Source organism: Copidosoma floridanum, unplaced genomic scaffold, assembly GCF_036245765.1.
Source record: "Copidosoma floridanum isolate Cflo_tuat_1 unplaced genomic scaffold, Cflo_Japanese_pri ptg000028l, whole genome shotgun sequence".
In the NCBI taxonomy this organism is placed as follows: domain Eukaryota; kingdom Metazoa; phylum Arthropoda; class Insecta; order Hymenoptera; family Encyrtidae; genus Copidosoma; species Copidosoma floridanum.
The window spans coordinates 7,716,934-7,743,354 of record NW_028321905.1 but is presented as its reverse complement, the minus strand read 5'-3'; the positions used below and the strand labels follow the sequence as shown (position 1 = coordinate 7,743,354).

General features: G+C 32.1%; 1 protein-coding gene across 1 annotated transcript; it reads left to right on the top strand.

Moving 5' to 3' along the window:
- The first annotated feature begins 18,004 nt into the window (after nucleotides 1-18,004).
- Nucleotides 18,005-25,379, top strand: LOC149373745 (uncharacterized). Its single transcript, XM_089595793.1, has 3 exons — nucleotides 18,005-18,239; nucleotides 23,666-24,316; nucleotides 25,294-25,379. The coding sequence occupies exons 1-3, from the start codon at nucleotides 18,005-18,007 to the stop codon at nucleotides 25,377-25,379; spliced, it is 972 nt and encodes a 323-aa protein (XP_089451919.1).
- The last annotated feature ends 1,042 nt before the right edge of the window (nucleotides 25,380-26,421 follow it).

The window sequence follows — 26,421 nt, the reverse complement described above, 5'->3', positions numbered from 1 at the left end:
GAAAAATTTCTAGCTAAACAACATTTTTAATTTCTGATTTAATTTTGGATGCAATTTGAATAAAAATTCTTTTTGGATTCTTGCGTCTTAATAAAGCAACGTATAATTGTCCGTACGAGAATAAAGGTTTTTTAATATACAATCTTAAAGAATCAAAACTCTGTTTTTCTGATTTTTTAATAAATATAGAACATGCTAATACAAAGGGAAACTGTTTATCATAGAAGACAAAAGGTAATGATGATAAGGTGCCAGTATTCAATGTTATTCTAGGAATATAAGCTTTGCTTTTTTTTTCTTCCGTTATTATTTCTGCTTCTATATTATACTTAAATAATTTTGTTATTTTTAATGTTGTGCCTCTAAAGAGACCGTCTGATATACTTAAAGTTCTTATTAACACTACTATAGCATTTATTTTTTATTTTAATTTGTGCTATGGAAGATCCTCTCTAATATTATTTTAAAATACTATTGGAAAATTGATATTCATCTTAATTTAATTATGTTAAGTTAATCATGTGTATTATCAACTCCTTTGTGAGTCACGTATTCTGCTGTTGTGAACTAATTTTGAGCCTGCATTGATGAATACATGAGTACTGTCGTTAATTTGTCTTCTCAATCTGATAGTGGAAGGTTGGCGCACGGAGCGCGCAGGGAGCGTTAGTCCCAATATTATACATATATATATATGTTTACACGTAGTGACTTATGCGGAGTTTACGTGCTTTTAACATACATATTGATAACGTGTTAGAATTCTGCGGACGTCCACATAATTCCACTTTTGTCCTCATAATAACCCTTACATACACGTGATTATCCGCATGAGTCACTATTCATAAACACACACACACACACACACATACAAGACTGGAGCTTCGCCTCCCTGCACAATTTGCGTGCCAACCCCACAGAATATTTGAAACTTAAAAATTAAAAAACAACATATAACGACAATAAAGATAATATAGATCTCATACATATTAAAAAAAATTTAGAATTAGAAGATAAATCATGTTAATGCTTTTATTAATCTACACCAAAAAAATGAAGAATCAAACAAGACGTGTGGCACTTGGGGACTACCATGGTAAAGCTATTGCATAAGATTTTTTTTCGACCTGATATTTTCTAAACATCTGGAAAACACCACGTCAATGGTTTGCTTAAAATTACTGCATTTCTGATGTTAATAATATGTATGTATAAAGAGTACCTACTCATTTTCTTTAACCATTTTTCCATCACTTTCTTCATCAATTAATGCACTTTGTTTATGCATATTTAAAACACTTAATACACAAATTTTACGCGTACAGCTATTAACCAGCAGCTGCTATTGACTTATGTACATAAGTACACCAATGTATACATATATTCTTACATGTATACTAACGGAGTGCACACGTGATGAGTGTGGCATTATTAAGATATAATAGATACCTATACACCTATATATCTATATACCTTCTCACAAACAGCTGCCTACGCATTCATCCAATTTTAGAACAGCACCTTTCGATCCGTTCGAGCTTCATACAGTTGTACCATATACATGTACGCGTTAAGCAAATGCTCGGCCAAACTACATGGAAGGTGGAGTGGGGAGTGTTAGGTTTTGTTTTCGTTACGCAATTTCTTGATTTGGTCGCTGCGCTTAAAGCCCGTGATAAAGTCTATGCAATAACTTTAAAAAAAGACATAAATAAAGAAATACGATTTCATAAAGAAATAATGAACTCGATGTATTAACAAATAAATAATGACCAAAAAAAAAAACGTTTCATATTGCTTGCGAACAAAAAATTAATATATTTTTCAAGATGGTCCTAGGGGGTCAGGAAATACTCATTTATATATAACGTTAATTTATTTTCTTATTTCTAAAAATAAAAGAATTTTGTTTATGGCATGGACTGGCATAGCATCAATTCCGCTTATAAAGGGGATGACAAGTGATTAAACCTTTAGACTTCTTTTCGATCTTAATAGTATAAAAAGTCCCTTTTTAGAATGTGAGTCTGATAAAAAAAAAATGAAGATAAGTTAACTAAATTATTTGGCATGAGGCTTTAATGATTCCAATAAAAAACATTGGAAATAGTAGACAGATCGTAAAGAGATTCATGTTATACTAAAAAATGTTTTGGAAATAAATTTATTATCTTAAAAGGTCATTTTCGGCAGATTCTCTCAGTTATAAAAAACGGCAATAGAAAAATTGTAACTCAACCAACTAACAAATTTTTATATTTATGGAACTCATTCCGAATTTTAAGACAAGAAATTAATATTCGTTCTAACAATAAAGAATTTTCAAAATTATCATTGGAAATCGCGGAAGGGGGAATAAAAACTCTTAACATTTTTCAAAACTGGATATTAAATAATGTATGTCTGTAATTATTTTCTAATATCTATAATTGTTCGATGAATAGTGTTATACTCATATCACATAACGAGTACACCGGTTATTAAGATAATAAAATACTTTAAAAATTAGCTGGAGAAATTAAAACTAACTATAAAATAGATAACGCAGCTTATTGAGTCTTTTTTTTTAGTTTTGGAAATAAGCTTTATTAAGACCTTAAAGGCTTTTATAGCTACAGCTGCTTATTAAAGAGTTGATAAATCAGACGATAATATTTACTTATATTCTCTAGTGAAAATATTAAACAATATTCGTGACAGATTATCACCTCATAAACTAAATTTAAGAATTGGTATAATAGTGATGCTACTTAGAAATTCAAGTGCAGCAGATAGACTGTGTAATAGAACGTGTTTACGAATGACGAAATTATTATAGTATAATATAGAAGGAAAAATAGTAACTGAAGAAAAAATTGGAAATATAGTCTTTCTTCCAAAAATATCTTTAGACACAGAAAACAACTCAACATTACCTTTTATTTTGTGTCATATTTAATTTCCAAACATTGTGGCATTTGCTATGACAATAAACAAATTTCAAGGTCAAAGTTACGATAATGTAGGTTTGTATTTAAACAAAACTCTTATTTTCTTATGGTCAATTATACATTGCCTTATCGAGATGCAAAAATGAAAATCATTAATTTATTTAAGTAGAAAAAGAAAAAAATACAAAAATAGAAAATATTGTTTAGAAAGAAATTTTACATTTATAATTGACTTTACTTGATCATTCTCATAGATGAATAATAAGTCTTATTGAATCGAGAAAATTGATGGCAATTATTGAAAAGTGATTATATTTATGAATATTTCATCATTTAACAATAATGCATGACGTAATGTATTCTTTTTTTATGATGGTACTTTTTTGTCAAAAAAATTGAATCTTTAATTTTTCAGAATAAATAATCTGTAATTATTATGACAAAATTTATTGTCATTTATTAAGCTTAGCATACATGTTATGAAAAAATTATTATTTATAACTATTATTAGCAATAAGGTAAATGTGTAAATTGACAATATTTATAAATAGTCACTGATTTTCCTAACATAAAATTAGGTACTGTGAGTTCTGTCTCTTTGTGGTTATGATATAGCTGTATTAATTAGGTTATTTACTGAACCTCCATAAATTAGGGGATACTTTTACAGTTTACGTTATTAAATAAATATTGAAAGTTTTGATTTGTATATGTATCGTGTCATATATGTATATTTAAGAAATAATAAATGTTACGTTATTCTTAAATAATAATAACACAAAAAAAGTTAAATGCACTGAAAACTTTATAATTATTTATGAATCAAAACAATTTTATGATAATTATATGACAACATACTATTAATAAATATTAATACATAATTAAACATGAGTTTTATATATCATTAATCTGTATAAAGTTCATTTATTTGCCTTCTTGGTAGTGTGGAAAAATAGATGACAATTATTTTTTTTATGTTTACAAATAAAAATGGTGTTGGGGGCTATGGAGGGATCAGAGAAATGGTATGAAGGGCTGTGGGGGCTTTCAGGAAAAAAATGAAAATGTCAAATTAACAGGAAACACGGTCGAATTCGAGCTTATATATATGTGGAAGGGCTGTTGTGGGGGCTGGGGTGAGGACATGTGGAATACCCCACACAAATAGCCATATAATATAGGGATGTATATATACATATAAATGTATTCGTCAGTTTGAGGGCCTCAGATACAAGTGATGTGAGATCTCATGACACTTTGTGTACAAAAAACGGTATATACTAGCAGTATTAAAACATAAAAGTGTCGCTGATTCTGACTCTGACGAAACATTTAATAGTTTTTGTTTTTCGAAAGACGAAGAAAGTGCACTGTTATTTTCATTACAAACGATAACGAAACCAATGACAATTGGACTTGTAAAAAGAAAAATGTCTCGAGCAAGGATAAATTTTCGTTATGTCAGCTCAAATATTATAATTAAAATAGAAAGAAAGGACGAAAGTGGTGTTATTATAATGGTTTCAATGGGTGGTTATGCAGTCTCTGCATTTAAATATTCGAATAAGTGGATCGCAATAATAGTAATCAACGTCATCATCGTTATCATCATTTTGTATGGTTATCAAAGTAATTAATAAAATATTTCAATAAATTCTTTCAGTTATGTTTTGAAACTGTTCTCATTATTCTTTCTGTCAAAATGATTATAAATATATAAAAATACATATTGTATATGTTTGATCGTAATTTTATTAATAAAGAAATATGTAAAAAGTATTTTGTCTAAAAGATATTTACTTTTTCTAATTACTCATGAATACTTTGTCATTATTTTAAATAAATCAAGTTTAAGACCATTGGGATCCTCAGTTGGTATGAATACTTTATAAGGATAGAAATGCTTAATAAATATCTCTATTATTTTTGAAATCAAAATAATTTACTTATTTTTATAAGATTGACCATATGATTTAAATTTTGTAAGCCAAACTTAAAAACAAAATATGTTTTATTGGTAAGTTCAATAAAAACGAAAAAATTTTTTTTTATAAACTAAATACTTTTTTATTTAAACTAAAAATGCACTAAAATTTAAATAGTAAACAATATATTAGAATGAATAACATTTATTCATTATCCATAACATTTATCTGAAATGTCAATCTTGACTTATTTATCACCTCATTTTGAATTTTGTATCCATTTTGTAAGTGCATAAGTACTACGTAAGGTGCACTGGGCTAGCATATAGTTGCATACTTTATGATAAGCACAAAATATTGATCCATCATACAAAGTGTTTAGCGCTGGGCACCCAAAATCTTCGAGATTATGAATGAAGCTAAAAAAATAATTTCATTAGTTTAATAATTTGTTTGCAAATCTAAGACTTAAAAACTTACCATTCAGGCAAAATTCTAGCTAACCAATTAGTTTGTTCTAATCCCTTAACATATACCTCATCACTCATGTTGATGACTGACTGTATTATATGCTGCACTTTATTATAAGATATTTTTTTCGATCTCCAAAGTATTCCGTGAAAGTTAGTTTTCAACCATGATACTTGGTACATGTTTGTCTTAGATAAAAATATCCAGGGATAAGGAGGTTTAATAAGAAATACTAATGGTTTCGCATCGGTCTACATGTTTAATATAGCTACCTCTTTGAAAATGAAGTTGTTTTTGTTAATTTGGTAACTTTGAACATCGACTATAAATTTTTTTTTGTCACTAGTATCTGCAGTCGTTTTCAGATTATACATCAAACAATCTCTTTTCATTGGTGCAGGGCCATCAATTTGATCTCTTTCTGTATCAAAATGATCATAACAACGTAAATGTTCTTTAATATCAGAGTCGTCTTTAAGTTTTCACTTAGAGCTTCATATATAGTATCTATTTGAGCGCCAAAGCATTTAACAAGAACTTTCTTTGGCAACATATGCAGATTCAAGGAGTTTTTATAAGGTAACATGTCATTGATGGCAACCATCACCTTACTGACTAAAATCATACATTTGCGAGTGTATTTAAACAATTGCGACATAGAATATAGTGCTATAGGAACAGTAGAGAAGGGTACATTTAAAAATTAGCACTATACACCCTCCCCACTATTAATACTGTTGATGTTATGATCAACACTTTTAATTTCTTATGGAGCTGGCAAGCTCAGCTTAGAGGGCGCAAAAGAGAAGAACCTTCAGCCCATGAGAATTTACCATATATAGTATAGGATAGTAGACATAAGCAGTAGATGACATATATATATTTTGCAAGTATATAGAAATACTATGATAACTCCCATTGGCTGGACTCTCTCTTTTACGCCCTCTGCTAAGTTTGCCAACTCAGTAGTCTGATATGCGTAAACATAAAACCCACTTCGTAGCATGAACCGTTCAGTTTCTTGAAAATTATCAAAGAGAATCAGACTTGTCTACTAAAAAATGGAATCATGTTTACTGCTCAGTATTTTAAAGATGAGGCAATAAGCATACGTAAATCATATCAAGAAGTTATAAGAAGTGAGAGTGATATATACACAAATAAAATGTTAAGTTATTGCTACACAGTTCTTAAAAATGCTGATATTTTTTGCAAACGTCAAGATTTAACAATATCAGATAAACGGAAATTTCAAGCTGCTGTGGCTCTGATTAAAACTCTGATGCAACGACTTTACGATCGATTAGAAATAATAGAAGTGGTCAAATTATTTGAGAATGAACCTGATTTTTTTGAACACTCTTAGCTAGTAAAAAGTGATTACCATAAAGTAACACAAGGAGTAGGAATCTTAACAGCGACGCCAGATACTATAGCCACAACATCCTTTAAAGATGCATCAGTGGATTGGGAGGTTATTAATAGTGCTCTCGAAAATCGAATAAACACTGCTTTAATCGTGAATCGCAAACATTAAGATCTCCTCACAATTATGGAAGATGCTCGATAACAATTTGTTATGCAAATAAAACAAACTCTTGACGAACATCAAGCGTTAAAAGTGAATACAGTGCTCGCTGCAGAGTATGTGAAAGTGAAAGATAAAAATAATATTGTTGATTTTATATATTTTAATACAAAGTCACAAGCTGTTTTTCAAACAACTGATTTGAATTAATGGTTTATGATGTATTTACAATAACCAATTGAAAAATATATGAAAGATTTTTAAGACAAAGGATCTGGTTGGTCATTACGTTCTATACTAAATTTATTTGTAAATATTAATAAACTTAATCTTATGAGAGTTAGTTCTTATATTGAATTGCCAAATTATATTTGAAAAAAAACAGGCTTGCATAAATGTGATGAATAATAATAATGAATGCTTTAAATGGGCTATCAACGTTGCATCCAGTGCAGAATCATGCATATCGTATCTCCAACTACACTCAGTATGAAAATGAATTCAATTTTAATGATATTGAATTTCCAGTACATCCAAAGGCAACTAAAAAATTTAAAAGACAGAATAATGTTTCAATAAATTAATATTTTTTGAAAAAAAAAGGAATGTATATGATGTCTACCCTTGTCATGCAACTTCTCAGAAAAAAGATAAACATGTAAATCTTTTGTTGGTTGAAAGCTTTTATTTTGATGAAAATGAAGAAACAGAACATCAAGAAAATATTGTACATGTATCCAAAAAATAACACTACGTGTGGATTAAAAATCTTTCTCGATTGGTACACAGAACATTCTCTGAAAAATGAGTATCATTCATATGTGATCGTTGTCTTTATCATTTTTGGAAAGCGCAAAAATTACTAGCACATGAAACTGAGTGTAAGAGTATAAATAAATCTTAAATCACACTTCCTAAAAACAATAATTATAAAAACATACTTAAATTTAAAAACTTTACTTATAAAAATTGGATATGTATGTAGTATACGCAGACTTAAAATGCTTGTTACAACCTGTTAAGCGTGATCATGTTTTTTAAGAGCACAAGGCATTTAGCATTGGATATTTTATTAAGTGTAGTAATGATAATCGTAAATCACAGTAGAAGAGTTACAGACAGAATTGTGAAGAAGATGAAGCACCTGCTACGTGGTTTGTAAAGAGTTTACATGCTTTAGCATTTTAATTACAGTATTTTCACGATAATCTATGCAAAATGATAAATTTGACAACTCAAGAACACGATGAATTTAGTAATGCCCTGCTGTGTCATATTTGTAATGAGTCTTTCAGATCAAAAGCAGATAAGGTTTGAGATTATTGTCACTTTACTGGAAAGTAAATATCAAACAATAAAATATTACTTTATGGTACTATTTCTATTATGTAGACACTTTATTATGTATAAAATATATTTCAGGTATCGAGATCCTGCACACAATAAGTGTAACCTTAATTACAAATACTCAAGAATAATCCCTATAATCTTTCATAACTTAAGTGGTTATGATTCACATTTGTTTATAAAAGAACTTTCAATGAGCTTTTTAGGGCAGGTGCAACTTCTTCCACAAACAAAAGAAAAATACATATCTTTGACTAAGTATGTTGAAGGGACCAACATAAATCTTCGTTTTATCGACTCCTTTAAATTTAGGGGTTCTTTCTTAGATAAGTTATCATTATATCTGAATAGTTTTGAAATGTTAAAAAAAAATACTCATGAACGATGATCAATACAGTAATGAGCAAATGAGATTATTAAAGAGAAAAGATGTATTTCCTTATGACTATGTTTCTTTATTTGAAAAGGTCCAAGAAAACAGTCTTCCCTCGAAAAATGATTTTTATAGCAGCTTATACGAAGCACATATTTCTGATCAAGAGTATGAACATGCCATAAATGTATGGAACACATTCAATATTAGGATAATCGGACAATATTCCGATTTATATTTGACGACAGATGTTTTGCTACTTGCAGAAGTATTTGAAAATTTTCGAAACAATTGTCTTAAAGCATATAAATTGGACCCAGCTCATTATCATACTTCACCTGGGTTAACCTGGGATGCAATGTTAAAGTATACAAAGGTAGTGATTGTGCTTTTAAATACGTAAATTTTTTATCGATAAATTTTATAAATTAAGACATTTTTCAGATTCAATTGGAATTATTAACAGATATTGATATGCTTATGTTCATTGAGCTAGAAATACGAGGAGGCATTAGTCAATGTAGCAATCGTTATACCAAAGCTAATAACCAGTATATGAAAAAAGGTTATCAACCTAACGAAGATGAGAAATATCTTATGTATTATAACATAAATAATTTATATGGGTAGGCTATGACTAAACCATAACCTTATAGTAGTTTTAAATTGACACAAAATATGAATCCGGTGGGTATCACGAACGTGAAAGATGATGCTGAAATTGGTTACATTCTCGAAGTAGATCTTGAGTATCCCGAAACGCTACACAATGCACATAAGGACTTATTATTTTGTGCTAAACATAAAACACCTGTAGGATCCAAACAGAAAAAATTAATGACTACTTTATACGACAAAAATCGCTACGTCATACATTATCGAGCACTTAACCAAGCATTAAAGCATGGTATCTACTTGAAAAAAATTTATCGAGTATTGGAATTTGAACTAAGTACATGGTTAAAGAAGTATATAAACTTGAATAGTTCAAAACGCCAAAATGCGAAAAACGAGTTCGAGAAGATGTTATTAAAACTGTTTAACAACGCAGTTTATGGAAACACGATGGAAAGTGAGCGAGAACATGTTGATGTAAAGCTCGTTAATAAGTGGGAAGGACGATATGGTGCAGAAGCACTTATTGCTAGACTAAACTTTCATAGTTGTGATATTTTTGACAATCAGCTTGTTGCAGTACAGTTGTTATGTACTGAAATCTGCATTAAAAAACCTATGTACGTTGGATTATGTGTCTTAGACTTATCAAAAATACGTGTTAATAGATTTCACTATGACTTTATAAAAAATTATGTAGGACATCAATCCAAACTACTCTATTCTGATACTGATAGTCTTTTATGTGAAGTAACTGACACTTATATGTATAAAGTCATGAGTGATAATCTTGAAGAATTCGATACATGGGATTATGCTGAAAACAATCCATTCAACATTAAACGAGGCAATAATAAAATTGTTGGCCTCATGAAAGATAAATGTAATGAATAAATCATATTAGAATTCGTAAGATTAGGGAGCAAGATGTATAGTATAAAAATACAAAATTAAAAGCCATTTAAAAAAGCAAAAGGTGTAAAAAACAATGTGGTACAGGCTAAAATCACTTTTGGAGATTATATCCAATGTCTATGTGAAAATATAAGCATCTCTCAAGAGCAGACAAGTATCCGATCACGTCATCAATAACTCTACTCAGAAAAAGAAAATAAAATAACTTTAAGTGCCTATGACGATAAGCGTTATCTATAGTATGGTCAAACAGATACCCTACCCTGGGGCCACTACAGCATCATCCCAAGACTTATCAATGAAGAAGGAACCACCTATCAGAGAAGTAAACCTGGAGGGGAGCCTACCATTCAACAAGTCGAATTCCTGTCGAACAAAGGGGGGAAAGCCATATATGAGGAACTGCAACAACCAACTGAGCTTAATCTGTCGACAACTCCAAAGAGGATTAACATTAAAAATTTTACAGACTAGACAGTGCGTTCTAGTAGGATTGCACACTCATCTAACTTTGAAGGTTGTGACACCATCTTAATTAAAAAGCCTAAATAAACTAAGGGTAAGTAAAAAATTTAATAAATTTTTTTTTGTTGAATTAACGCATGCACTGATAATTCCTTAAATGCTTCAAGCTGCACAGTTCATACACTATCAATTAATCCCTTTTTATTTTACACAAGCTTTTAAATATTTTGTTTTGTGGTACAGATGGATCTTAATAAATTTAATCGTATTGCCAGTGGTCAGTATCTCTCCACTAAAAAAACTGAGAGCAGTGGAAAATGATCGCATTTTCCTGCTCACAAAAGTAAAGAAAGTCAATATGCAGTATCGGATGAAGATTGTTGCCGAATTGGACGATGAATTCTAAATGTTTCTTCCAAAAATGATTGTAGATGCGTGACTAGAAGATAAATATTATTTAATAAAATTGCAAGAACATGCGAATAAAATGAAATTCATGTGTGTTAAGGGAAGTAAAGTTATATTTTCATATGCATAATTATTGAATAATCTTAGTGTAAAATAAAAAACAAGTTCAATGTAAATTTGTGCCTTTTATTTATTTACTTTTGATACAATCAACACTAATAATTTTAATTCTCTGCAAATTTTTTTATATTAACATCAAGTTTTGAAAAAACTCAAGATAAATCTTATTATCAATCTAACTATTATGAATATTGTCGAAACCCAACCATTTAACAAGAAGGCAATTTTTTCGATGACTCATAATTTTTTCGATAAGATAAGTATCTGGGTATTTGGTTTTCTGGAGTTCCTGTTCATAGAAACCTCCAGAGATTGGTTGCTCTTGATAATCTTTTAAATGTTAAGTTGGTAGGCTAGTAAGAGCTACTCGTCCTATTGTGAAAATCTCAGTAAACTAGTTTGGTGTATATCCTTTTTCAAACATTTGCTTGATATTGCTCACTTGTACTTTATCACCCAACTTTAATTTAGATTTTTTCCTTTCTCATTATTTTTTAGATATAAAAATTTTAATAACATTATTCGAATTAGCAGCTGATACATCTTTAGGTTTCATAGCTATCGTTCAGTGCTTGCTATCATTGTAGTCTGCCAATAACTTAGGTAAAATATCAATCCACTTATAAATACCTTGTAAACTGAATTTTCTCCACATAGCATGCTTCAGTATACGATTAAATCGCTCACATATAGATGCTTTGAGATGGCTATAAGAAGAGTACAAATTCGTTTTGTACTTTTGCGTTAGACTTTGAAAATTCGCATTGTAGAACTCTTTACCACGTTCTGCTTGTAAATTAGTTGGAACTCTCCCCCTGTTAATATTGACTTCATAGCTGCAGTGACATTTTGACCACTTTTATTCTTTACAGGCACATCCCATGCAAAACTTTGAAAATTCATCAATGACTGTAAGCATATATTTATAACCTACATTTTCTCGAGCATGAGGTATCATCTCTACAACATCAGCTTGCCATGTTTTATCCAAGCCACGGACATCAAACTCTCGACGGAGATAGTTGCGTCTGGCAGGTTTATGAAGTTTTTTCACTACTTCTTCCATCTCTTCTAAATGTCTTCTCGAGTTGTATTAGATGTTTGCGCCACAATCTGCTTAATTGTGTGTATTTCACGCTGCAAATTTAGTACTGTTTCTCAGAAAGCATCACTCAAATTACTCAATAGTAGACTTATTTTCTCTTGTTCATCCAAAATGAAACTTTTTTTCTTCTGTGAAGTAGTAAGATTTACAGGCTCGTAAGGTTGAACAGCTGATGCAACATTGCACAATCTTTCATTTTCCAAATCAAATTGACCATCTGTGGTAAGCTTATATCCTAATACTCGAGGACCTCGACAACCACTTTTAAACTTAGCTAATCCACGTCCGAATACGTCGATGTTAATTTTGATACTGAAGTCAAATTGATAACCAAGCTCGATATATCATATTAGTTTCACGAAGCTCCTCAAAAATTGAATTTATTTCACTTATATGACTAAGATTACCAGCTGACTTTTCTGCCATTAGTAATCTAAGTCGATTGACCAGTTCGTTAGGGTCGTCCCAAAAAACGGAGTCCATTTGCGTGTTGAGCTTAGCAATTTTGAACAAAGGTATGGATCCACCTTCCTTCTTTACTTGTGTGAGATTAAATAAAGGGTCAATAACATTATTAAATTTGTTACTGTTGCATGGGCAAATCGTCTCATTTTTGTCAAATTTTCTTTCATGCGCACTTGAAGTTTCCAAGATGTGTTTGTATTGAGCTAAATTATCTGGTGTCATGTGCTTTTTATCAGGATGTTTTTTTATGAGTTACTCCGTTAATCCATCAGTCACTGGGTATCTTAGATCTTTTATGTGAATTTGACTTTCTTTGAAATTTATGGGTGAATCACCAAATGTATATCATCCGTCTCTTTCTTTTCTTATCACATAAATTCGACCCAATTCCGGCTCATTTCTATCAAGAATTTGTAAGTGTGGGTGTATGGATAAATTTTCGTCGATATCATGCGCTGAATCATCATCACTTTTTTCAACAACGGTATCATAGTTCTTGATAGTATCATTCAACGAAGAAGTATCATCGTCATCATTACTAGTACTATTTGCTGACTGGAACGTTGATGTGTCAATATTCTTAATTTTTGGCTTAAAAGACTTGAAAGGCTCTCCAGGCGGAGATTCAAAGCTTGGTAAAAGGGTTTTTTCCTTATTTTTGTCATAGATGATTTTATTAAGTGAATTAGTAATAGGCTTGAAAGTCTCCCCTATTTGTTTTTCAAAATTTTCTCTGCCTGACATTAATAATCGATGCTTCGTCTAACAGCTTCTCTTGCTTTTTAACTTGACGAAAAATGTGTTTTTTCTTACGAAAATCATCCATGTTGTCCGCTTGATGGTTAACAATAGACTAATACACACTAAATGAGCATGAGTAATATTTATAGCAAAAGCGTCAAAAACTTTTCTGTATCTACCATCATCCACATCTCTTTCCTTGTCTATTACAATAAATCCATGTTTTTCAACTCCCCAACAGCTTACGCATAATTTTTTTAATTCATTATACATCATGTCGGTATTAACATGATCATTATAGATATGCTTCAAATTCATATTATCTTGTCGAAATATTACTAACAGATTTAAATTATCTCTGACCAAATGCTTTGGAACTTAAACATATAATTGACAAAGATAGAAGCAATCAATACTTTTGTAATGTCCCATGCAGAAGAAGGCTCTTACATTATCTTGTTTCTTACAGGCAACGTCGTCGAATAACATTTTAGAGTTGGGTAGTGCCTTATCGGGAGATATGACTGATTCATGATCACTAAATGAAAAATACTTTACACCATTTAAGCTCCAACAGTTGTTTTAGAAACTTATACTTTGGCTGATTCAGCGATTTTGAGAATAGATAAACATTCTCAAATCTCAATCCGTTGGGATGAGTAATTAAAGCACGTAAACTGTTTATTTTACCACAGTTTGATGGACCAGACAGAATAGCTTTTATAGTATCGGGTAGCAGATCACCATGGCGTTTTATTTTCTTATCTTGCTTAACGATTTCGTCGAAATTCATGACAGGAAGCTTAAGATTCTGTTCTACGAAGCTCATGTTTGTTGTATGCTGACTCAACTAAAACTGAAATATAATACTATGAAAAATATGCCTTTATATTTTCAAGCTCATGCGTCATCGTATTTTCAAATCTTGCTGATCAGTTAGTTGAAATTAATGAAAGGAAGTTTAAAATTATGTTCTCCGGGGCTCGAGTTGATTGAATACTGACTCAGTTGAAATATAAAACTATAAATAGTGCTCTACTTATACTTTCATGCTCATTCATGATTAGGCACTTGAAAAGTGATGATTATTTATAATCGTAAGGGCTGTGGGGTTATAAACACACTTATCAACAAACTGCCTGTAGAATTGCACAGAAACAGGATATCAAAATTGCGGATCAGGAACTAAATTAGCCAAGAGATTAGCTCGTAGGGATCCAGGTATCAACCCATTAGATAAAGCTTGTAAACAACACGATATAGCCTATTCCCAGAATCGAGAAAACATCGCGGCAAGAAACACTGCTGACAAGATTCTCGCTGAATACGCGTGGCAAAGATTAAAAGCCAAAGACGCTAGTTTAGGGGAAAAAGCTGCTGCTTTATCATCACTAACGCCAGGAAATTTAAATCTAAGCTTCGCATGGGATCGTTTCGTAATACGAGTTCTAGTAAAGTAAGTAAGAATAAAATGAAGAAGAAGAAGAAAATTACTTTAAAAAGCTTGATTCGAAGTGCCTTGAAGTCTATGGTTCCAAGTAGTTGTGCTCGAAAAGTTATAAGTTCAGCGTTAAAGGGAGCGCGGGAGGCTGTGAAAAAAGTTGGTGGCAAAAAAAATATTGTAATGCCTCGAGTATTTCCTATACCACGAAAAACTGGTGGCTATTACCATATATTATTCCTGCGTTTGCTGGCTTGAGTGCTTTATGTGCTATTATTTATGGTGTAACTGGAGTTATCAAGGCTATTCATGATGCTAAAGTCGCTCGAAAACAGCTAGATGAAAGTAAAAGGCATAATAAAGAAATGAAAGCTCTCTTACTTGAAAAAGGGCTCTTTTTAAAACCATAAAAGAACGGCTTAGGACTACATTTAAAACCTGAAAAAGGCTTAAAAGATAAAAAAAAATAAGTTCCTATGTAAAACTGTCTTACCAAGCTGTCACAGACTATGATCTCATCAAGTATGCAAAAATTTTGAAAATCCTACATTTTCGTGGAGTTTTTATAAAAAATGCTTTGCCAGCCGATGGCCCATGTTTTTCTGAATTAGCAATAGTCAATCTCGATGATAAAGATGGTCCTGGTACTTACTGGGTTGCCTATAGAAAACGAGGCAATAACGTGACGTATTTCGACAGTTTTGACCTGCAGCCATCAATTGATCTAATGCTATATCTTGATGTTAATAATGTTAAATATAATTATCAGACGTACCAAGATTTTGGTACATACAATTGCTACCATCTTTCCTTAAGCTTTCTTTGTAAAAAACTCTATCGTCAGCCTATATAAACGTATCTCAATACTCAAGTAACATTAGTCATTGAAAAACCACCATGGGAGAATCATTGACATTAAGTTTATTAGAAACATCATCTATTTTCGAAGCGTAAAATTTTCCACGTATCGAGTTGTCATCAGCACATAACTACGTTTTTGGTCTAGTAGAACTTCTAACTTTCAATTCAATTCTGAATATTGATGAAGGTAACAAAAAACTTTACGTAGGCGATCAAGTATTAGTTTTTACAACCGGCAGCTACGCAATTAAAGATATTAAGTCATTTCTGATCGATGTATTACAACCCGAGAATATAGCTATTAGCATCAAACCAAACAATAATACTTTTCACAGCGTAATAACGTGTAGTCATGCTATAGATTTCAGACCAAAAGATTCTATCGGCCATCTCTTAGGCTTTATTGAAAGAGTTCTTAGAGATATAACTAATTATAACTTGGATTTACCTGTTGCTCTTCTAAAGGTTAATACATAGAGAGTTAAGCGCAATATCAAATATCACTACTGGAGCCTATATAAACGGAAAAAAAGTTCATACCATCCACGAATTTTTTCCAGCCGCACCACCAGGATACAAGATTGTCGAAGTTCCATCGCAAATAATTTATTTACCCGTTGCTGTAAAAATAATAGATCATCTTGAAGTGCGAATTATCGATCAGGATGGTAACTTGATTATTTTCGTGGTAAAGTTATAAATATACGACTACACTTAAAGCAACTTGATTAAAAAATGGGCATAGTGTACAACAACAACAACAACATAAGTAAAGTTGAACGAGGTTATGAAAAAAAATTAACGAGGGTAAGAACAATTTGTCATTCACGAGCCATCAAAATTAGACGAAGCTATAAAACTCAACGAAAATGGATAAGACGGATTAGTTGTCAACAAATGCCCAAAGCGTTAACACGTCAAAGTGTGCCATTCTTAAAAAGCTTAGGCCTAAAAGTAACAGCTCCTGGTGGCCAATAACTTGTGCTTTCTTTTGCTATATGCAAAAGAACGATCCGAGATGGAAGAGATTCTCAGCATTTATCAGGTGTCATATTCGATGAGTCGGTTGCACACTACAAAATTCATGCACATTGACCCCACATTGCATCAGCATTTCATAACAGTGATGAGGTTTGAATCTTGATTCAACATCAAGATTTATGTCTCTTACCTTCTCAAAGTTCCCTACGTATTGCTGGACGTATAAAAAATGAAAAAGATGTTGCTTTGTTAAGAACAACACTAGTTAACAACGCCATCTGCCATATGTTGAAGAAATACGGTATGAACTGAATGGTATAGAAATTGACAAGTGTAAAAATGTTGGATTAACAACTTTAATAAAAGGTTGGATATCTTTCTCTCCCAGTCAGAGTTTAATGCTTGAAAATGCTGGTTGGATTAAAATCAAAGAGAAAAAAATCCATTATCAATGATCATTCATATTTTGAAATATTTTAAAGTGTCAATACCTTTGAGTATGATATTTGGTTTTGCTGAGAACTATCGCAAAGTTGTGGTTAATGCAAAACATTAAGTAATTCTTACAAAAACAAGAGATGATGTTAGCGCCGTTATACAAGTAGCTAACAATCAAAATTTGGAAAAGTATAAGCTTACATTGACTAAGATTGAGTGACTTGTGCCTCACATAACTGCATTAGATAGACGAAAAATTCGTTTGCTTGATATTTTTGCAAAATACAAGCCTATTTCTATAAGTTTTCGCAATTAGGAGTTGCATGAGTACCCTCTATTACCAATAACTTCTAGACATGTTTGGACTGTCAAAACGTCCAATCAGTTGGAAAAGCCTCGTTTTGTCATTTTGGGCTTCTAAAAAAAAACGAAAAAATGAGCTTGTTTCTAATTCCAGTCTCTTTGATCATTGTAATATTAGCAATGTTGAACTTTTATTTAACTCACACTATTATCCTTACGGAAATCTTAATCTTAATTTTATTAAAAATCAGTTTTCAATATTATACGATACGTACAAGAATTTTCAAGCAGCCTATTACGGGAAAGAACCAGAACCTATGTTAAATAAAACACATTTTATAACACGCATGCCTCTTATTGTAATTGACTGTTCTAAGCAAAATGCAGCTTCGAAAAGCGTGCCAGTGGACGTACGCTTGGAGTTTAAAGCACGAGATAATTTCCCGAAAACTGTATCTGCTTACTATCTTATTCTACATGTTCGTATCGTAGAGTACAATCCTATCAGTGGTGACGTAAGAAAACTTTTTTAATCACGTCTATGAAATCGAAAAATATTCGCAGTCTTCAACATGATGAAGTACGTGGTAAATATGCAGGGCTTTAAGAACCCTGGCAATTATTACGTGCTTAAAGAGTTGGCGATTTTTTCACTCCATGGGGATGATGAACCACAAGTATTTCACTCCAAGCCACCATTTTCTTGGCGCAAACTAAATGATAAATACAAACGTGAAAATTTATGGCTTGAGCTATCCTATCATGGATTAGATTGGAAATCAAGTGATATTGACTACATGGAAATTGGTAATGTGCTTCGTGAAAGTCTCAAAGATGCAAAAAAGATTTTTGTAATTGGAGAATTAAAGAAAAAGTGGCTTGAAAGATTCAATTTGCAAGTAATTGATATGACTAATTACTCACCATTTGAGCTTCTAACATTGGCTACTGCATGCCCCTACCATAAAGGTGCACATAGATCCATGTGTGCTGTCCAGAATGTAATTCGAATCAAAAATTCTACTTCCGTATGGAGTGGAAGGATGTCACTGACTCTGACGAAGAGATGAAATGATAAAACCTAAATAGAAATTTGCTTTCTTATTAAATTAATAAAAATTATATGAAGCTTCATTTGAAGTGTATCCATTGAGCAGTCAACATCAAAATGGGTCCGTACTCTAATAAACCGAATAAGTTGGAGGAAAGCAGCAAGAGTTTTCATACCAAAGACGATGAAGATAGCCGGAAACCTTTTTTAGAGAAGCACGTTGAGGTATCTCAGCCAAAAGTCGAAAAGAATTATTATTTTAAAAATATTTGCTCATGCCCCAAAAAAAAGGATATGAAATGATTGAAAATATGTTATATTATTTTGTAAAACAATGGGCCCTTACAAGAGCCATAAATTTTTTTTATATTTATTTAAATTTTAAATAAATGTATTAAATTTGAAGACTTTATTATTATATAAGTAACCTTTCCTCATGCTATCCTTACGATTAAAACCTACGAATTATTCAGTACTATACGCAGAAAATTTATTTAGTGGATAAATGGTAAACAGTTATTAATTATATCAACAGCAACTTGTTGCAAATAGTAAAGCAATTAGAGATCACATTATCGAGTCAAGCACGTTTATTCTTTCATCTCTTTCGAGTAACGTATGCGTGCTATGGACAACTTCCGTCAACGATAGTGTGTATAAATTCGCAAGTGAGTGAATCACGTCCACACCGGTGAGATCAAAAGTATGATATTACATTGCACTTGATATCTGCGTTTGTGACTCAATATTTTCTGCAGCAGAGTCATACGTAAATAGAGCCTTATTTCGCAGCTCATTCATGTATGCATTGTAAAGCAAGACGCATCGAGTTGAGCATGGTCCGGCGATAGTAGGTATGACTGACTGACTCCGTAGGGAGATACGAGGCCAGAGTGGCTTCGTATCCGTAGGGGGATGCGAGGCCACAGTGGCTCCGTATCCTAGGGAGAACCTGGCCTCGTATCCCCCTAGCTATACTACTCATGGTATTCTAATACTATGTTGTAGTTTTGTGCGAATGAAAAACTATTGTTTTATTATTCTTTTTTTCTTCACTATAAGACGTGAAAACCAACTTCTTTGACTGATTTCATGATTAATAATGATAATAAAAATACCATTACTTTAGACTATGACCAATTGATAAGAAATCCTAAAAAAGGGAAAAAAGCTTGTTCCCACGAAGACTTTCTTTTTGTGAAAAGTTTTTTGTTCAACTTAAAAGAATCTTGGGCACTGCACCTAAGCCATAAAACAATGATCTGATCGAGCAATGCCTAACTACTTGCTTGACTGCTGCCTCACCTCTTGCCTCTATCCTCACACCAATAGATGTACTCTGCCTACCTGCTACATGTGGGTGGAGAGCAAGGAGTGGGGGTGGCTTGCCTTATTTGTTGCCACTGCTTGCAGTGGCCACTCTTTCTTTGTCACTTTCTCTTACAGTAACTGTTAAAAATGCATTTCTTAATTATTTTGCAGAATTTTTTGAGTGTCAAAAGATAAGTTCAAAATGTTATTAATAAGAAAATTTTCGTGCTACATACCTGTACTTTTATTTTTTTGGTATCTTATACAGCTCACAATATATTAATAAAATACACTTGTAGTTGTGACTTTAGTAGTTACTTACTAGTGTTAAAAACTTTTTAATTAATTTTTTTTTTCGTAATTAGTGTACTAAATACGTACATATAGTATCAAAAAAGCCAGCTTACTCATCAACTGTCTAATTCAGAAGCTTAGCAAGTAATCTACACACCATCAGAGACTATCTTTGTCCACCATAATGCCGAAATATCCTTATGCACAAAATTATGTCTATATTTACTTAGTTTACGACAAATATTAAATGTAAACATGAGTGGGTTCTGGTATATTTTTCTATATATACATATTTTTCGATGATTCGGGTGCAGATCATTATCGTGTTAAGTCGTGAGTGTTTGTCTTCGTTGACTTTGTAATAGAGAAAGATTTTTTTTTAGGAGAAAAATTTAGTACCGAGAAAACATGCCAGAAACATATGTTTTCTGACGTTTACAACCGAAGTACACGTTTCTACTACAAATATTTGTGTGTGTAATACAAATATGTATTGGTGCGAGTGTAATCGTAATATTTCAGGATTCTCTCAGTCGAGGATACTCCAACAACAGTTATTTTTTCTTTCAAGATCCTTATCAGCGTCAAAAAAACATTAAAGTTTTGCTGTTTAATTTTTTTTACTTTATTGGTTTTTGACAATTGAACTTTTGATTATATGGATTTTTTTTTCTATGTAATAGTTTGTACAGTTGTATTGTAAAGTATTGTACAATTACTTTAGTTGGACAATGTCAAAAATTGGCAAGTTTTCAGTGAAATACGGTTATAAAATTTTAAAAAATGGGGGTTGGTTGTCATGTATATCTGCGTGTGAATGTAAATAGCCCTACCTGATTATTTCCTCGACAGATTTTTATCAAGCAACAGTTACTTTTATTGTTGACAAGTTGTTATTACCGTCAAGAAGCTAAATTGAGTTAAAAGTAAAATTTTTTTGGCTTACTCTACAAGAAGCTTCGTTTTAGGCAAGAAAATACTTAGAAGAAAATACAAAAAATATGGTTTCTAAAGCTCACAGTAACAATATACAATTGTGGGAAAAACATATGTCCATGTATATGACTGATTCCGCCGTAACTGACTCAGACGATGTCTCAGGCTCATACGCGCGTAATGCAGTTTTATGTATTAATGTAAAGGTAATAATTTACGTGAAAAGTAGTGTTCTTTCTGCTCCTTTAATAAAAAACAACATTCAAAGTCGTTTTGGTTGTCAAATTTACGAAAAAAGGGTCAAAATGTCCCTTCCGTCCACTGGCACTTTTCAGTTTTTTCACCTTTCGACTCTCTGTGGGCGAACATGAAGCTCGTATATCCCAAATGCGGAGGCACGTCCAAAACTTTAGGGTATTATCTACCTATCGCCACCTGTATCTAAACCAAATTTGATCATAAACAGTCCGAGAGGTCTTAATACATTTTGGCACTAAAATATCGTCGAAAGTAGTGCATCGCACTGTAGGCCTTGACAACCAGCCTCAGTGTATTGATGGTGCCACGCAACGGTTGATATTTAAACTATACTATATAGGTTAGCAATCGACTGCGCCGTTATCAGTCTGTATTTAAAACTCTGGTGTCACCAAGCGCTCAAACTTTGGAACTCCGCGAGGATAAAAGTCTCGGACCTTTTTCATCCGCACTGGCACGTGACTTGTGGATCATAAAAAGGTACGTAGTGCAGATTGTTTATAAAACACAATGGGCTCAAATGTTTTATGCGCGGAAAAAGCTTAATATTACACCTGCGAGCTGTGAGAATACTTGAAAGTCGAAATGTCCGTTCCGTCCATGTCTCTTCCGTCCACCCTAATACAAAAATAAAGAATACTATACTTTGAACGGTATTTTTACTCAGGTAAACTTTCAAAATGGCTCCAGTCACGCATGGAAATTCAACGACATCAAGACAACATAAAGTTGAACAGGCTACCATGTCTCGATTGAAATCACAAAGGGCACACAAGAAGAAAGGTTCACTGCTTCGAACATCAAAAGAGGTAATGTAAATAAGATGATTTCAAGTTCTAAGTTAGATTGTATTTCTATCCTCTCTTCTCTGATTATGTACATATAACATGTACCGTCATTATGCCGGTCATACTTTTCGCATTGCTAGTCCTACCTCTATCCTGTATGTATACATTTCAGATCAAAACAAAAAAAAAGAGGTTAGAGTGGGACAGAGAGAGAAAGAAACGGCAACGATTGAAACTGAAAGAAGATCCCGAAGCATACAATGAGTATTGTGAAAAAGAAAGAAGAAGAAAGCAGGCGGCCAAAGAGCAATCAAATGTAAAATCAGTCAATGATTTATCCAGCAGAGCACAAAGAGCAATTCGAAAAAAGTGGCGTCTGGCGAGAAGAGTGACACGAGCAAAAAAAAAGGCACAAATCGCAGAAATTTTGTTGACATTTTCTTAGTTGTCTGTCCAGGAAGATAAAACACCTACAGTTACAGGTATACCAAGTAGTGGCGGTGCTTGTAGTAAACAAAAAGTCTCTGGTGAAAATCGAGCAAAAACGATGAAAAAGTTATGCTATAAAAATAATAGTATATTAAAAAGGAAAATCATCACTTTGTCTGCCAAGTACAAAAATCTTAGAAAAAAAGTTAAAAGAATGAATAAAAGGCTTGTTCTACCCCAAAGTAATTCACCTTTATCCCGTGTGCAAAGTTTCTTACATGATAAAACTACTTCATATAAGGATATCCAAGAAAAATTAGTTAGTAGATACATAATTTTTTTGTTTTACCAACTTTATACTAAGCATAAACTATTTCAGGTCTTAGCTGAAAGTCTACGATTGCAGTTCAGAGAGTCATACATTTCACAAAGGGATCAGAAAGCCAAGCTGTTTCTTCGTTCAGTGATTATGGGAAAAATAATGAAAAAGTATAAGCTTTTGAATCGTGCAAGAAATATTGTACCCCAGTTTAGAAATATTAAGTCTATTAGTGAGCCGTTGAACACTCGAAGAAAACTGAAAAGCTACAGTAAAATTGTGCAGAAAGAAGTGCAAGATTTTTTTGTCAATAACAGTGCTACTGACCCGAGTAAAAGTAAATTTGTCCTGATTAATGGAGAAAAAGTTTCTAAACAATATTTGAATTTTAGTCTTAGTGATCTGTACTCGAAATACTGCACAGAAAAGTCTACTGCTATTAGTTTTTCTACTTTTTGTAAATATCGTCCAAAGTTTTGTTTTATGCCTACATTAGACGCTCGAGAGACATGTGCTTGTATAATTCATTTAAATTTTGCTTTATAAGTCCAAGCACTACATACTCACAATGTGATACAATACAATTCGACGTACAAAATTATACAAGCACTAGTTTGTTCGAATAAAAATGATGATTGTTTATCTAGAATATGCAAAGATTGTTGCGATAAAAAAATTGATTTTCATCTTTCTGCAGCGAAAATAAGCAATAAGGTAACATATTTTAAGTGGGTCAGTGTAAAAGAAACAAAGAAAAGTGCTAAATCGAATAACAATATAGTTGTAACTATCGCTCGGAAGATTTCAATTGAGATTAATTTAAGAGAACTCATCACATTTTTTGAAGATGAACTAAGTAGTATATTTATTCATGAGTTGAGAGTATTACATCAAGGAACGTCATGGAAAACATTGATTGACTCATTGTCTGAAGACGAGTGTGGTCTCCTGATTGATTTCAGTGAAAATTACTCATGCAAATATCATACAGAGGTCCAATCTGTTCACTTTGGTGCAAGTCGACAACAAATAGCATTACATACAGGAGTATTTTATCGCAAAAACACAACTCAAAGTTTTGTCACTATATCTGATTGCCTTCACCACGACGCTCCTGCGGCTTTGGCACATGTAAAAAATGTTTTATCTACGTTTTTAAGAGAATATCCAAATATCCATACACTTCATTTTAAAAGTGATGGAGCAATTAATCAATACAAAAATAAGACTATGTTTTTCATTATTACTCAATTGCTTCCTCAACTATTTCCTCAAGTTGAGAACATCACTTACAATTTTAGCGAAACTGGTCATGGAAAAGGACCTGCCGATGGAATCGGGGGTACAGTGAAAAGAATAGCAGATGATAAAATTAGGTACGGTGTTGACGTTGCTAATTTCGAAAGCTTTTTTAAAATAATTAATGAAAACGTAAAAAAAATTCATGTATCTAAAATAACGTTAGAGGAAGTAAATGCTTGTGAAGCTCTACTACCAGGTAATATGAAACCTTTTACAGGCAGACGGAAGATTTTTCAGTGTACCTGGAATAGAAATTTTTCTAACTGTATTCGATTTAATAGTTTAAGTTGTTTTGACTGCGATCTTAGCGAAAATCGTAAGTATTATCATAAAGGACTATTATGTTGTGATGACATAGCTCAAGCCTCACATGAAGAGGTAAATAATAACCACCGAAAATCAGAACAATTAATAAAAAAAGCAACAGTGAGGAGAAGTGGACGAGCTCCTGTAGCGAAAAATTTGTACAAAGATCTTCAATGGTATTAAAATGACCAGTTTTACTGTTTTAGATTAATTACTAACTAGTCATTTCTTTGTAAATAATTTATTCTTTTATCAATACTGAATTAATTAGAATATCTCATTAGATATTTGATGGTACTCTACAGTGATAATATGTACCAAATTATTATTAAATACATTTATTTTTCTTTTTAAACAGTCATTATTATTTTAGTGAGAGTGATCCATAAAATTGTCCTTTTCGTCCACCTCAAAAATCATAAAATGTTAAATAATTATTGATAGGAGTAACTTGTAGTTAAATCGTTCCAACAAGTTTTTTGAAACATGAACACGAGCCGTAATACGTAGAAAAAAAAATTTTTCATGCAACTATTACTTGGGTCCATATATGAAGTTATTTTGAGTCAGTTACGGCGGAATCAGTCATATATGTTTTTGTAAATATATTTGTAATTATTAACATTTCAGGACTTTCTTAGATGATTGTGAAAAAACAAGATTTATTTTTTCCCCATTGAATATTGTAAACACATTTGTAAAAAAAGTACCATTTTGCATTTCTTTTCAATTGGTTGTAATAGACTTTTAAAAATAGTATTCCTTTTAAAAAAATTAATTGTTAAGTACGGCTGCTCTAGTTAGACAAGGGTTCAATTCTTTGTCAGTTCAACATTTCAAAAAATGAATCTTATGACATGTTCGCAGCGAATTTGATGCGTAGTCTAGCAACTGCCTTTGCTGCTCAGGGAGATCCAATGATAAGCTCAATGGGCGCTCTGAGTATGAAGTAGGAAAAGCATCAGTGTGGATCATGGTAAAAAAGGAGGGTCAGTTACTCGAAGTTGGTTTGGAAAGTTGGGATAGGATTTATGGGTGAATGAGCGGTGATTAATGAAAGACGAAATAGTGGTGTTCCAAACGGGTTTTATGAGCAGCACTCTCCTCCCTGAAGTGGTAAAAGTAAGTGAGAGTAAGTTTGCAGAGCCTGTAAATAATCATTTAAGTAATGTACGAGCTAGAAAACTACTAAAAAGAAAAAAAAATTCTTTTTACTGATAAATATGTGCAAGACAAAAATCTTATATGGAAACTCTTACTTTTTATTTTAGATTTTAAGAAAGGCGAAAAGCTTTACGTCGAAAATGTTACATAAAAAAATTATAATACCTCATGCGTTCTTAAAAGGTTTGTGTACCTCGGTAGGAAAAATAGGATATGCCACAAAAGCGCAAGTCCATGCTTTGCACGTCCTTTGGGCCGCAAAATAGCCCCAGAAACGATGGCATTTATCTGATGAAAACTACTATTTCTAACCTTGAGTTCAATGTGCATCTGCCATTTTCCACTCTCAGTGTAATAAATATTGTTTGCAACTTAGCTACAAACATAAATAAATATGTAAAACAAAAGAACTTGTACTTTGTGCCCTATATACAAAATACTGTTTTTCTGCCTTGGGTATTTTTTGGGACCATTAAAGCCTTTATTAGAGAGTTTGCCGTGCCCTCAGTAAAAAGCTGATGACTCGCCACTTATAGTATGATAGAGTAACGTAAGATCCTATGGATATTGAAGAAACAGTTATTAGGACGGTAAATAAAGTTAAAACACTGCATTTCAAACATCGTACCAAATTAAACTACTTTTTTAATAGCGAAGGTCAGACAAGGCCCCCAAAAAAAGTAAAATCTAACTACACTGTGCTTGTGCAGTGTTGTGTGTGTGTATGTGTACATGTATATAGGTATAAGCTAGAGATACGTCACGTTTATATCTGGTTGTACTAAATTTTCGTGTGTAAATTTATAACAAAAATATATACGTATCCACAAT

What these genes read in the sequence shown, in the direction of transcription:
- LOC149373745 (XM_089595793.1), top strand. Translation starts at nt 18,005, where the DNA reads ATGATGAAGTACGTGGTAAATATGCAGGGCTTTAAGAACCCTGGCAAT. An exon ending in TATTGACTACATGGAAATTG is followed by an intron (nt 18,240 to 23,665) that starts GTAATGTGCTTC and finishes CATTTTTTGAAG; the next exon opens with ATGAACTAAGTAGTATATTT. An exon ending in TTGTGAAGCTCTACTACCAG is followed by an intron (nt 24,317 to 25,293) that starts GTAATATGAAAC and finishes ACATGTTCGCAG; the next exon opens with CGAATTTGATGCGTAGTCTA.